The sequence below is a fragment of the Triticum aestivum genome, chromosome 2D (genome assembly GCF_018294505.1).
Source record: "Triticum aestivum cultivar Chinese Spring chromosome 2D, IWGSC CS RefSeq v2.1, whole genome shotgun sequence".
Classification (NCBI taxonomy): domain Eukaryota; kingdom Viridiplantae; phylum Streptophyta; class Magnoliopsida; order Poales; family Poaceae; genus Triticum; species Triticum aestivum.
The window spans coordinates 81066863-81079193 of record NC_057799.1 but is presented as its reverse complement, the minus strand read 5'-3'; the positions used below and the strand labels follow the sequence as shown (position 1 = coordinate 81079193).

Sequence of the window (12331 nt, the reverse complement as noted above, 5' to 3'; positions counted from 1 at the left end):
TTGAATCTCGATAGTAGTGATACACATATTCATAATATTGAAGCCAAAAGATGCAGAGTTGATAATGATAGTGCAACTTATTTGTGGCACTGCCGTTTAGGTCATATCGGTGTAAAGCGCATGAAGAAACTCCATACTGATGGACTTTTGGAACCACTTGATTATGAATCACTTGGTACTTGCGAACCGTGCCTCATGGGCAAGATGACTAAAACGCCGTTCTCCGGAACTATGGAGAGAGCAACAGATTTGTTGGAAATCATACATACAGATGTATGTGGTCCGATGAATGTTGAGGCTCGTGGCGGATATCGTTATTTTCTCACCTTCACAGATGATTTAAGCAGATATGGGTATATCTACTTAATGAAACATAAGTCTGAAACATTTGAAAAGTTCAAAGAATTTCAGAGTGAAGTTGAAAATCATCGTAACAAGAAAATAAAGTTTCTACGATCTGATCGTGGAGGAGAATATTTGAGTTATGAGTTTGGTCTTCATTTGAAACAATGCGGAATAGTTTCGCAACTCACGCCACCCGGAACACCACAGCGTAATGGTGTGTCCGAACGTCGTAATCGTACTCTACTAGATATGGTGCGATCTATGATGTCTCTTACTGATTTACCGCTATCGTTTTGGGGTTATGCTTTAGAGACGGCCGCATTCACGTTAAATAGGGCACCATCAAAATCCGTTGAGACGACGCCTTATGAACTGTGGTTTGGCAAGAAACCAAAGTTGTCGTTTCTTAAAGTTTGGGGCTGCGATGCTTATGTGAAAAAGCTTCAACCTGATAAGCTCGAACCCAAATCGGAGAAATGTGTCTTCATAGGATACCCAAAGGAGACTGTTGGGTACACCTTCTATCACAGATCCGAAGGCAAGACTTTTGTTGCTAAATTCGGAATCTTTCTGGAGAAGGAGTTTCTCTCGAAAGAAGTGAGTGGGAGGAAAGTAGAACTTGATGAGGTAACTGTACCTGCTCCCTTATTGGAAAGTAGTTCATCGCAGAAACCGGTTTCTGCGACACCTACACCAATTAGTGAGGAAGTTAATGATGATGATCATGAAACTTCAGATCAAGTTATTACTGAACCTCGTAGGTCAACCAGAGTAAGATCCGCACCAGAGTGGTACGGTAATCCTGTTCTGGAAGTTATGTTACTAGACCATGACGAACCTACGAACTATGAAGAAGCGATGGTGAGCCCAGATTCCGCGAAATGGCTTGAGGCCATGAAATCTGAGATGGGATCCATGTATGAGAACAAAGTGTGGACTTTGGTTGACTTGCCCGATGATCGGCAAGCAATTGAGAATAAATGGATCTTCAAGAAGAAGACTGACGCTGACGGTAATGTTACTGTCTATAAAGCTCGACTTGTTGCAAAAGGTTTTCGACAAGTTCAAGGGATTGACTACGATGAGACCTTCTCACCCGTAGCGATGCTTAAGTCTGTCCGAATCATGTTAGCAATTGCCGCATTTTATGATTATGAAATTTGGCAAATGGATGTCAAAACTGCATTCCTGAATGGATTTCTGGAAGAAGAGTTGTATATGATGCAACCGGAAGGTTTTGTCGATCCAAAGGGAGCTAACAAAGTGTGCAAGCTCCAGCGATCTATTTATGGACTGGTGCAAGCCTCTCGGAGTTGGAATAAACGCTTTGATAGTGTGATCAAAGCATTTGGTTTTGTACAGACTTTTGGAGAAGCCTGTATTTACAAGAAAGTGAGTGGGAGCTCTGTAGCATTTCTAATATTATATGTGGATGACATATTGCTGATTGGAAATGATATAGAATTTCTGAATAGCATAAAGGGATACTTGAATAAGAGTTTTTCAATGAAAGACCTCGGTGAAGCTGCGTATATATTGGGCATCAAGATCTATAGAGATAGATCAAGACGCTTAATTGGACTTTCACAAAGCACATACCTTGACAAAGTTTTGAAGAAGTTCAAAATGGATCAAGCAAAGAAAGGGTTCTTGCCTGTGTTACAAGGTGTGAAGTTGAGTAAGACTCAATGCCCGACCACTGCAGAAGATAGAGAGAAGATGAAAGATGTTCCCTATGCTTCAGCCATAGGCTCTATCATGTATGCAATGCTGTGTACCAGACCTGATGTGTGCCTTGCTATAAGTTTAGCAGGGAGGTACCAAAGTAATCCAGGAGTGGATCACTGGACAGCGGTCAAGAACATCCTGAAATACCTGAAAAGGACTAAGGATATGTTTCTCATTTATGGAGGTGACAAAGAGCTCATCGTAAATGGTTACGTTGATGCAAGCTTTGACACTGATCCGGACGATTCTAAATCGCAAACCGGATACGTGTTTACATTGAACGGTGGAGCTGTCAGTTGGTGCAGTTCTAAACAAAGCGTCGTGGCGGGATCTACGTGTGAAGCGGAGTACATAGCTGCTTCGGAAGCAGCAAATGAAGGAGTCTGGATGAAGGAGTTCATATCCGATCTAGGTGTCATACCTAGTGCATCGGGTCCAATGAAAATCTTTTGTGACAATACTGGTGCAATTGCCTTGGCGAAGGAATCCAGATTTCACAAGAGAACCAAGCACATCAAGAGACGCTTCAATTCCATCCGGGATTTAGTCCAGGTGGGAGACATAGAAATTTGCAAGATACATACGGATCTGAATGTTGCAGACCCGTTGACTAAGCCTCTTCCACGAGCAAAACATGATCAGCACCAAGGCTCCATGGGTGTTAGAATCATTACTGTGTAATCTAGATTATTGATTCTAGTGCAAGTGGGAGACTGAAGGAAATATGCCCTAGAGGCAATAATAAAGTTATTATTTATTTCCTTATATCATGATAAATGTTTATTATTCATGCTAGAATTGTATTAACCGGAAACATAATACTTGTGTGAATACATAGACAAACAGAGTGTCACTAGTATGCCTCTACTTGACTAGCTCGTTGATCAAAGATGGTTATGTTTCCTAGCCATAGACATGAGTTGTCATTTGATTAACGGGATCACATCATTAGGAGAATGATGTGATTGACTTGACCCATTCCGTTTGCTTAGCACTCGATCGTTTAGTATGTTGCTATTGCTTTCTTCATGACTTATACATGTTCCTATGACTATGAGATTATGCAACTCCCGTTTACCGGAGGAACACTTTGTGTGCTACCAAACGTCACAACGTAACTGGGTGATTATAAAGGTGCTCTACAGGTGTCTCCGAAGGTACTTGTTGGGTTGGCGTATTTCGAGATTAGGATTTGTCACTCCGATTGTCGGAGAGGTATCTCTGGGCCCTCTCGGTAATGCACATCACTTAAGCCTTGCAAGCATTGCAACTAATGAGTTAGTTGTGGGATGATGTATTACGGAACGAGTAAAGAGACTTGCCGGTAACGAGATTGAACTAGGTATTGAGATACCGACGATCGAATCTCGGGCAAGTAACATACCGATGACAAAGGGAACAACGTATGTTGTTATGCGGTCTGGCCGATAAAGATCTTCGTAGAATATGTAGGAGCCAATATGAGCATCCAGGTTCCGCTATTGGTTATTGACCGGAGACGTGTCTCGGTCATGTCTACATAGTTCTCGAACCCGTAGGGTCCGCACGCTTAACATTTCGATGACAGTTATATTATGAGTTTATATGTTTTGATGTACCGAAGGTTGTTCGGAGTCCCGGATGTGATCACGGACATGAAGAGGAGTCTCGAAATGGTCGATACATGAAGATTGATATATTGGAAGCCTATATTTGGATATCGGAAGTGTTCCGGGTGAAATCGGGATTTTACCGGAGTACCGAGGGGTTACCGGAACCCCCCTGGGGCTTAATGGGCCATAGTGGGCCTTTGTGGAGAAGTGGAGAGGCGGCCAAGGCAGGGCCGCGCGCCCTTCCCCCTAGTCTGAATAGGACAAGGAGAGGGGGACGGCGCCCCCTCCCCCCTTTCCTTCCTCTTTCCCTCCTCTTTCCCCCTCCACTCCTAATCCAACTAGGAAAAGGGAGGGAGTCCTACTCCCGGTGGGAGTAGGACTCCACCTGGCGCGCCCCTCCTGGCCGGCCGCACCTTCCCCCTTGCTCCTTTATATACGGGGGCAGGGGGGCACCCTAGAGACACAACAATTGATCGTTTGATCTTTTGGCCGTGTGCGGTGCCCCCCTCCACCATAGTCCACCTCGATAATACTGTAGCGGTGCTTAGGCGAAGCCCTGCGTCGGTAGAACATCATCATCGTCACCACGCCGTCGTGCTGACGAAACTCTCCCTCAACACTCAGCTGGATCGGAGTTCGAGGAACGTCATCGGGCTGAACGTGTGCTGAACTCGGAGGTGCCGTGCGTTCGGTACTTGATCGGTCGGATCGTGAAGACGTACGACTACATCAACCGCGTTGTGCTAACGCTTCCGCTTTCGGTCTACGAGGGTACGTGGACAACACTCTCCCCTCTCGTTGCTATGCATCACCATGATCCTGCGTGTGCGTAGGAATTTTTTTGAAATTACTGCGTTCCCCAACAGTATTCTTACAAGAATGTCAGATCGATGTGTAAATATGTTCTGGATATATGCATGTGTCTGTTGAAGTTTGAATTTCTCTCACTTTTCCATCAAATGGAAATACTAGTATTACTAGTATATCACTTGATATTTAATATGGGTAGCATACAAGGCCAACCAAGCATTGAATTCATTTATTTTCATGATCGTCTCATGATCATACAATAAATACAGGCACGATTTTCTCCGGCCATTCATATCTATAAATATGCAAGCCAAGACATGTATACACATTTTAAGGATTCCATTTTGTAAGATATCGCTATAGCAGGGGGGAGGGGGAAGAAACAACAACCTTGAGGCTTGAGAGGTATCAGGACAACTATTTCTGCATTGCAATGACATAGAGGAGGCAGTGGATCAACGACTCGAGCAAGCTTTTGTAGTGATATTTCAGCCTCACAAGTCAAATGATGAATGGTACAAGTCCATTGGCCTTGGTCCATCTCTGTGGCTGCTTCGCCATCTCCTGGACCTGGAGGTGGTGAATAGAGGAGTAGGGGTCTTCGCTAGGTGTAATTGTTTTGCATAGGAGCCTGTTTTTCCATTTCATGGGTCGTTAGGCTTTAAAAACGATCTAGGTTGTCCCCCCGCAAATAAAAAACCAATCTAGTTTGTGACGGTATGGTACGGGACGATGCTTTGTGACCAAATCGTAAAGCACATGTTTTAAATAAACGACACAGAAGAAGACATGAGGAGTCATAGCCGACAGTATCTCTGTTACCTTTCTGCCATGTACCGTGTTTCGTGTTGTTTCAGCTTGGCAACTGTGTTGGTAGGAGCTCTCAATTGGACTTGTTTGCGCTCCTTTGTAATTTTATTTTATTTTAGAAAAGGAGGAGGACCCCTGGCCTCTGCATCTGGACGATGCATGCAGCCACTTTATTAATTATTCACACAAGACCTTACAAAGTCATACAACAACATGTAATAGAATGGTGTTTCTAATTTTTTATTTGGTGGGTGTTTGGTCAGGCTTAACTCAACAGCATGACGAGAATCTCATGAGTCGGTGACTGCCAACAACTAGTGATTGGGCACGTGCAAACGCACGTGTAACCGTAGAAAGGAATTTCCTCATCTATCCTGGTTAGGGGGCGGTTATTTCAATAGAATCAACAAAATGTCTAATAGGATACTAATCTAACATAATTGATAAAGAGGTGTAATAATGTGGTAATTGCTATTGGCTGAGTTTGCTTGTATAGGTTCCGAGGACGATGTGTTGCTTGATTGTGCCTTCTCCGGACTAGCCACAGTTGTCATCATGGGTAATCAGTAGGCTCCATCATCCTTGGCGGCCGCTGCCGGGTTGCTAGCTGAGGGAAACGTGGGTGTGGCATGGCGAGGATAAGAGCGCTTCCTGCTTGTATATTCTGCAAAATCAGCCTCCGTTCATAGAAAATATGGCGAAGTTTGATAACCATGGTGGATGTAACCCTCGCTGCCTCGCCCTACTCGAATCTTGCTGTGATCATGCCGCAGTACACAAGCAATGATCGTTGTGTCCACCCGCAAAAAAAATGATCGTTGTGTCGCGTGTGTGATATTGGTTTTGCTGCATCGAATGTGCACATAGCCGGTGATGTTGTGCATGTCCGATCGCTGCTAGACAAGTGATTTTGGAAATAATCTGAAGTTTCCTATCAAGGAGATGTATTGGTGCTGATTATAGTACGTAGTTTTGAAAATTATTTGAAGTATGGATATAGTAGTTTCCACGCCAACGCCCTATATCCCACGATTGGTAGGCAAATGATTTTGAAAATAATCCAAACTTGCATTGTGTGCACATGTGTTGGTGTTGATTTCCATATTCACGCTAATAGTTTTGGCAATAACCAAAACATGGTATGGCTCCTTAGATGTATTAAGACGTTTGGGAGGGAGATTTTCTTTCGAAGAGAAGTATTCAGGGTAGTGCCCTAAACGTGTCGAGTACTAAACATGTTTAGCGCTTAACATGGAAGGAACATAGACCGTTGGATTGACATGGTCGAACTGAGATGTGTTGGATCTTCACAACTCCCTCTTTTTATATAAGATGAAGAAGAAGAAATATTGATATAAATGACACAGCAGTATGATCGGAAGCTCAATATTGACGAACATACTATAATCATGCTCTTTAATTTGCAGCCAGGCTTAGTTCCTAGTTCCTCACAAGTCACAACAACACATAGAACTTCGAAGCGTCTTAAGCAATCAGCCAACCAATGGTACGGAAGCTAATTATATTCACATAAAACAACCGTAGTTCACCATGACCAAGGTACATTAGTTACATACTTCCATGCCACTGCCACAGAAGATACGACGAGCACAGTTTTTATACGTGCAAATACTAACACAGTTGTTATTTAGACATTTAGGCAGGCAAACACTAGACACTAATACAACTAATATTCACTTACAGCGAGCTCAGAGAACCTTTGCTACCTCCATGGAACCTCCTGCTTACTCCAGAATAGTTAACAGCTGGGCTGCAATACTTGTCTTGGCCTGAAAAGTCCGATAAGTTGGCCTCGATCATATTGTCTATTTTCTTATAACTGCCTTGTTGGATATCAAGAAGCGCCAACAAATCCCTGTCAAGCGACGTCTCTTTATTCTCATCCTGAGGAGCACTACCATCAAAGGCGGATTCATTGCCCTCATCCGTAGCGCTGTCGCTATCATCGAAGCCGACGAAATCCCCCAAAAGCTCAGTAGAAGGCAGTGCTTCGTTGCCAAGACCAATGGCAGGAGTAGTAGTACTAGCCATGTCTAGATCAAGAAGAGAAGGAGGAGAAGGAGAAGAAGGAGAAGGCTTACAGGCAACTCCTCGCTCTAGCCTAATACTAGGTAACACAACAGTAAGATAGCCAACACTAACTCTAACTAGTTTCAGCAGGACGGTAGAAAGCATGGAGTTAGCAATTGCGTTTCTGATGTCGGAGAAGCTGATCAGTGCGGCCTTCCTCTGGGTTCTCCTGTATTGCCTCTGTATCCTGCTGAAAAAGCGGTTGATGGAGACTTCCTGCCTACATGTTTCAGGTACACCTGTCTTAATTACTGTATCGATCTTTTCTTCAGTAATAAAGGAAGCAGAGACACACTCACATGGAAAGGGTAGAAATGCCTGGCTAAGAACCCAATAATTGAACCAAACAGCGCAGCCAATATTGCAATGATTGAGGCAGATGTGGTTCCCAAGCCTGTTAGTTCATGAAAATAATACCAACAGCGTGAGATCATCACAATTTTTTACAACATGTTAATAGCAAAACCAGTAATTACATAATTATTAATGATTTTTTTCTTCGCAAACGGAATCTCATAAATGGGCCTGCAAACATTAGACCAGTATTCTAACTATCACAGTACTAGGTATTGTTAGCAAAATATGCAGAGCATGCTAAAAAAATGTTTGAAATATTATGTACTATCACTCAGATCTGCAGATCAACGAACATAACACAATTTCAGTAAGAAAGAAGGTTAATATTTATTCAGTAAAAGTGCTGAATATTCTGACACCTTAACTTGACACAACCCAGCATTGATGTCATATAGGAGTATTAATTAACATATAATTCTGTACATACACGCCTGTGTGACATGCATGGACCTACAGTAAAACCCTGATTCATATTCAGATGAGGGAACTCACATGATCATCAAACCTACAATTTACTGATGATACCAGGTAGGAAGATTAAAGACCAGAGCAGTTCAATACTGGAACGGTGGTACTTCACTGGTTTATGTAATTGTAATGCTAACACAAGTAGAAAGCCCATCTGAACTCACCTTTCTGGTTCTCATGTGCACAATCTTCTGGCTTTAGCTTGATTTGTCTAATCAATCGATTTCCTCTGTCAGCAACCAACAGTGCACAAATTTTGGGGACATAAATAAGCTCAAAGTCAGCAGAGAAGGTAGCATTCTGCGCTGGTTCATCCCTGTGACCAGTCCCCACTGAGTACGCTCCAGCAATTGTAGTAGTATAACCTACCAATTATATACATTTAGATGCAATCAGGAGAAATGACACATTTATTGGCCAAAAAAATGTTCCAAATATTGGCCGGTTAATCAGCATATCGGTCAGTTAATCGCTACTCAGTGGGTCACCGAATAGCTGATTAACTGATTTATCGGCCGATTAACTAGAAAATTCGCCTATTTATCCCTACTCAGCACCCGACCAATATGGTACTCCCTCCGTCCCATAATATAAGAGCGTCTTTGACACTAGTCCGTCCCATAATATAAGAGCGTCTTTGACACTAGTGTAGTGTCAAAGACGCACTAGTGTAGTGTCAAAGACGCTCTTATATTATGAGACGGAGGGAGTACAAGTTACCGATATCCCCAACATTGCCAAAAATGCTTACATAACTTATCTTTTCCACGTACTGAATTGGCAAGCTGATTAACAAAGGGAACACTACATGGCACCACTACATATGGATATCTTGCAGCCCTGCGAATAGGAAATGGGGAAAACCAAGGTACTCGACGATGAAATACCATTCCTTAGTTTTGCAATGGCATAGTTTGGCAGCGGTGACTTGTTAGAGATGAATGGAACCAAAAGGAAAGGTTGTGAGGATCAAGATCCAATGTAGTATCATCTTTGAGTTGACATGGATTAGCATCACAATCATGATATCATACAAATCGAGATGTCACAACCACAAATTAAGTGGTAGTCTCATTCAAAACTGTGGAATCATGGGAAGTGAGAAATATGCCGCACATAAGGTGCAGATATGCAGTGGCGAATTCGCCGATTACTGTAGCCATGCTTCCACTGTACGGGGGCACAAGTCATCCTCAATCATCCGCTGCTAAATTCGCAATCTCAAATAAGGAGCGGAAACGTGAGGGGAAAATCCGATCTACAACTCAACCCAACCTGATGAAAGCGACATGTGCACAACATTCCAACACGGGCATTAATGCGGCCGTCGCCACCATTTTTAACACGGCATCGAACAAACCCTAACTAAACCCTGGGAAGGATCCAATAAAGTACTAACGGGCAAGCAAGTTCACCGACCGAACTTACCGGAGGGCGCGACCTTGCGGATGGAGCCGTTGGCGCGGTCGGCGACGTAGACGTTGTCGGCGCCGTCGACGGCGATGCTGCGGGGGTGGCCGCGGCCGAAGGCGCCGGCGCCCCCCGCGAGCCTCCGCGGCCCGGCGTCCGCGGAGACGGGGAGGGGGAGGGTGTAGAGCGTGGATCCGGCGGAGTCGAGGAGGACGAGGTCCCCGGCGCGGGGCCGCGGGAGGAGCGCGTAGGGGTGGGTCCCGGTGGGGTTTAGGTCGGAGACCGTGGAGACGGTGTAGCCGTCCTCCAGGACGAGCCCGGCGCAGGCGAGGAGCGGTAGGAGGGGGGTGAGGAGGAGGGCGTGCCCGAGGAGGACGCGCGGTGGTGAGGCCATGGCAGATGGCACTGGCGGGGTGCTGCGGCGGGGGAGACGGGAGGGGCTCGGGCTCAGAATGCAAGTGGTTGTGGTATAGATGATGCGGCCGGTTGCTCGGAAAACCAGTTTATTAAACAAACACAAAGACTGCTAAAAAAAAACACAAAGCAAATGCAAGAGTGCTTGGTTTATAATTTTATTTAAAACAACCTTTTTAGTTGCTTTGTGTTAAAAATAAAATTTTCAGTTGCTTTTAAGGGCACCCATAGTGTGTACCAAATAACATTGTAAAATTAAGTTTTGGCTTTTGGCAGCTCCGTTACACATTTGTGGAGGCTAGTGCTATAGCCAAAGGAAACGGGAACTGAAGTTTGTTTGTCCTCCGATGCCAAGCTACTTCGGGAAATAAAATACTATGCGAATCTCACTAAACTAGCACAAAGCAACATACGGAAGTATAGATGTGGTAATTTTCAACATTATATTCCGCAACATTATAGTCTGCATAGATGTGGCAATTTTCAACATACAAATTGGGAACCGCTATGGAGAAATACTCCATTTGACATGGATGCAAAAGTTGTGACCGTGACATAAATTGAGCATCATCACATTGACGATGCCCTAAAACAACTTAACCAAACAACCTTTTTTACGGAACTTTGTACCAAACAACTAGCATGATTGCCTTCTCATATTAATGTGATTGTGTAAATTAACTTAGGATTTCATTTGGTGACAACTTGTTGGCTTATCAAATAAAATATTTTTTGGGTAAGTCAATAAAAGATGAGACAGTTAAGACAACTTAAAAAAACTGATGCAAAAAACCAAAGATAAGAGGGAAAAATCAAAACAAATAGAAAGGAGGGAATACGTAAGGCTGGATGAAGCGTTCTACCTTGCACGAGAGGAACCTTGTGTATTTTTATGTATATAAAAAAACAATAAAGGATACATCAATACCTGAAATTAGTTTATGTTTCGGTCACTTTTATTTGTGGACGTACTACCCAGGTACATATCGACCCTCTCTCTCTCAGAAAGAATGTACACATGAACCCAACACTAGGGCTTCGTCGCAACATGCAGGAAAGGCGTTGCACAAGAAATAATGATTTATGGGAGTGGATAAACAAAAAATTAAAAAATTAGTTTTAGACAACTATGCCTATTTGAAGTATGTCATATATACTTATTAACAAACCCTTTCCTTGTATGCAGGAATTTATATTGAAAACTTACCCATCAATTACAACAAACTTGCACTCACCGTGTTGTGAATGAGCAAATGTAAACTAGTGCAAGTAAAGTGATAGTTATGATTTAAGTTGATTAATTACGAAACTGGATTTCATTTTAAAGTTTCTAACATAAAAAATAGTTGTGTCGCTTGATAGAGCATCAAACCATTGACACATGCAAAAAAAGGTGAAATTTCAACAACAAAAAAGCAACTAAGTAGGAAAAAAAATAGAATCTCGAAACGTTAGCACAAGCGAAAAATTAAACATTTTTTTTCATGTCAGTTACTCCCTCCGTTCTTAAATATAAGACCTTTTAGAGATTTTAATATGGACTACGTACAGGATACGGGGCAAAATGAGTGAATCTACACTCAAAAATATATCTATATACATTCGTATGTAGTCCGTATTGAAATCTCTAAAAGGGCTTATATTTAGAAATGGAGGGAGTACTTCTCAGTACCCGTTAGATGGGCCAGGCCCAATTCGCGACGGGGGACTTTTCCTATTAGCGAGCCTAGTACACAAAAATGTTTTTTAATTACTGTTATTTACATTTCTGAAATGGAAAAAAATATTTCAATTTTTAAAAAGTTCATTGCACGTTCAGAAAATGTTCAGACGGTGTTAAAAAATGTCACACAATCACCCGCAAAAAATGTCACGCAACTTTAAAAAAATTATAAACATGTTTCAAAAAATGTACGTGGCATTTTTAAGGAAAATGCTTATACAATGTAAAAAAATGTTCATATAATTCAAAAAAGATGGTTTGTAACATTTCTATACTACTATAGTACTATATAGTGTATGAGTTTTGAATTGGATATAGAGGGTCAATCGTAATAATTGGTCTACTAAATCTAACTGCTAAGGTCAACATGACTTGCCATGAACAATAGACTGGTGCTGGCAATGGCCTGTGCAGACAAAGAAGCCCTATCTTCTGCCTAATGGGCCATGTTGCCACTTGTGTTGGCGATTTGAGCACAGACAAGATTGACCGTTGGCTGCAAGAGTGGGCGAGGTTCTGTTCACCGAAATAATGACCCAAGACTTTGCTGGTAATTTTTATCGTGTTTGGGTGAGGATCAATG

The 12331-nt window shown here is 42.7% G+C and overlaps 1 protein-coding gene across 2 annotated transcripts; it reads right to left on the bottom strand.

Annotated features, from left to right (window-relative positions):
- Positions 1 to 6790: 6790 nt before the first annotated feature.
- LOC123051748 (uncharacterized) lies at positions 6791 to 10089 on the bottom strand. Of its 2 annotated transcripts, none has more exons than XM_044474720.1 (4): positions 9630 to 10089; positions 8366 to 8566; positions 7676 to 7770; positions 6791 to 7596 (listed from the first exon to the last, which is right to left on the bottom strand). In XM_044474720.1, exons 1-4 carry the CDS (start codon positions 10003 to 10005, stop codon positions 7486 to 7488), a joined length of 783 nt encoding a protein of 260 aa, XP_044330655.1. In that variant the 5' UTR covers positions 10006 to 10089; the 3' UTR covers positions 6791 to 7485. The 2 variants fall into 2 exon arrangements, with proteins under 2 accessions (XP_044330655.1, XP_044330654.1); XM_044474719.1 differs by having other exon boundaries at positions 6791 to 7592.
- Positions 10090 to 12331: the final 2242 nt, after the last annotated feature.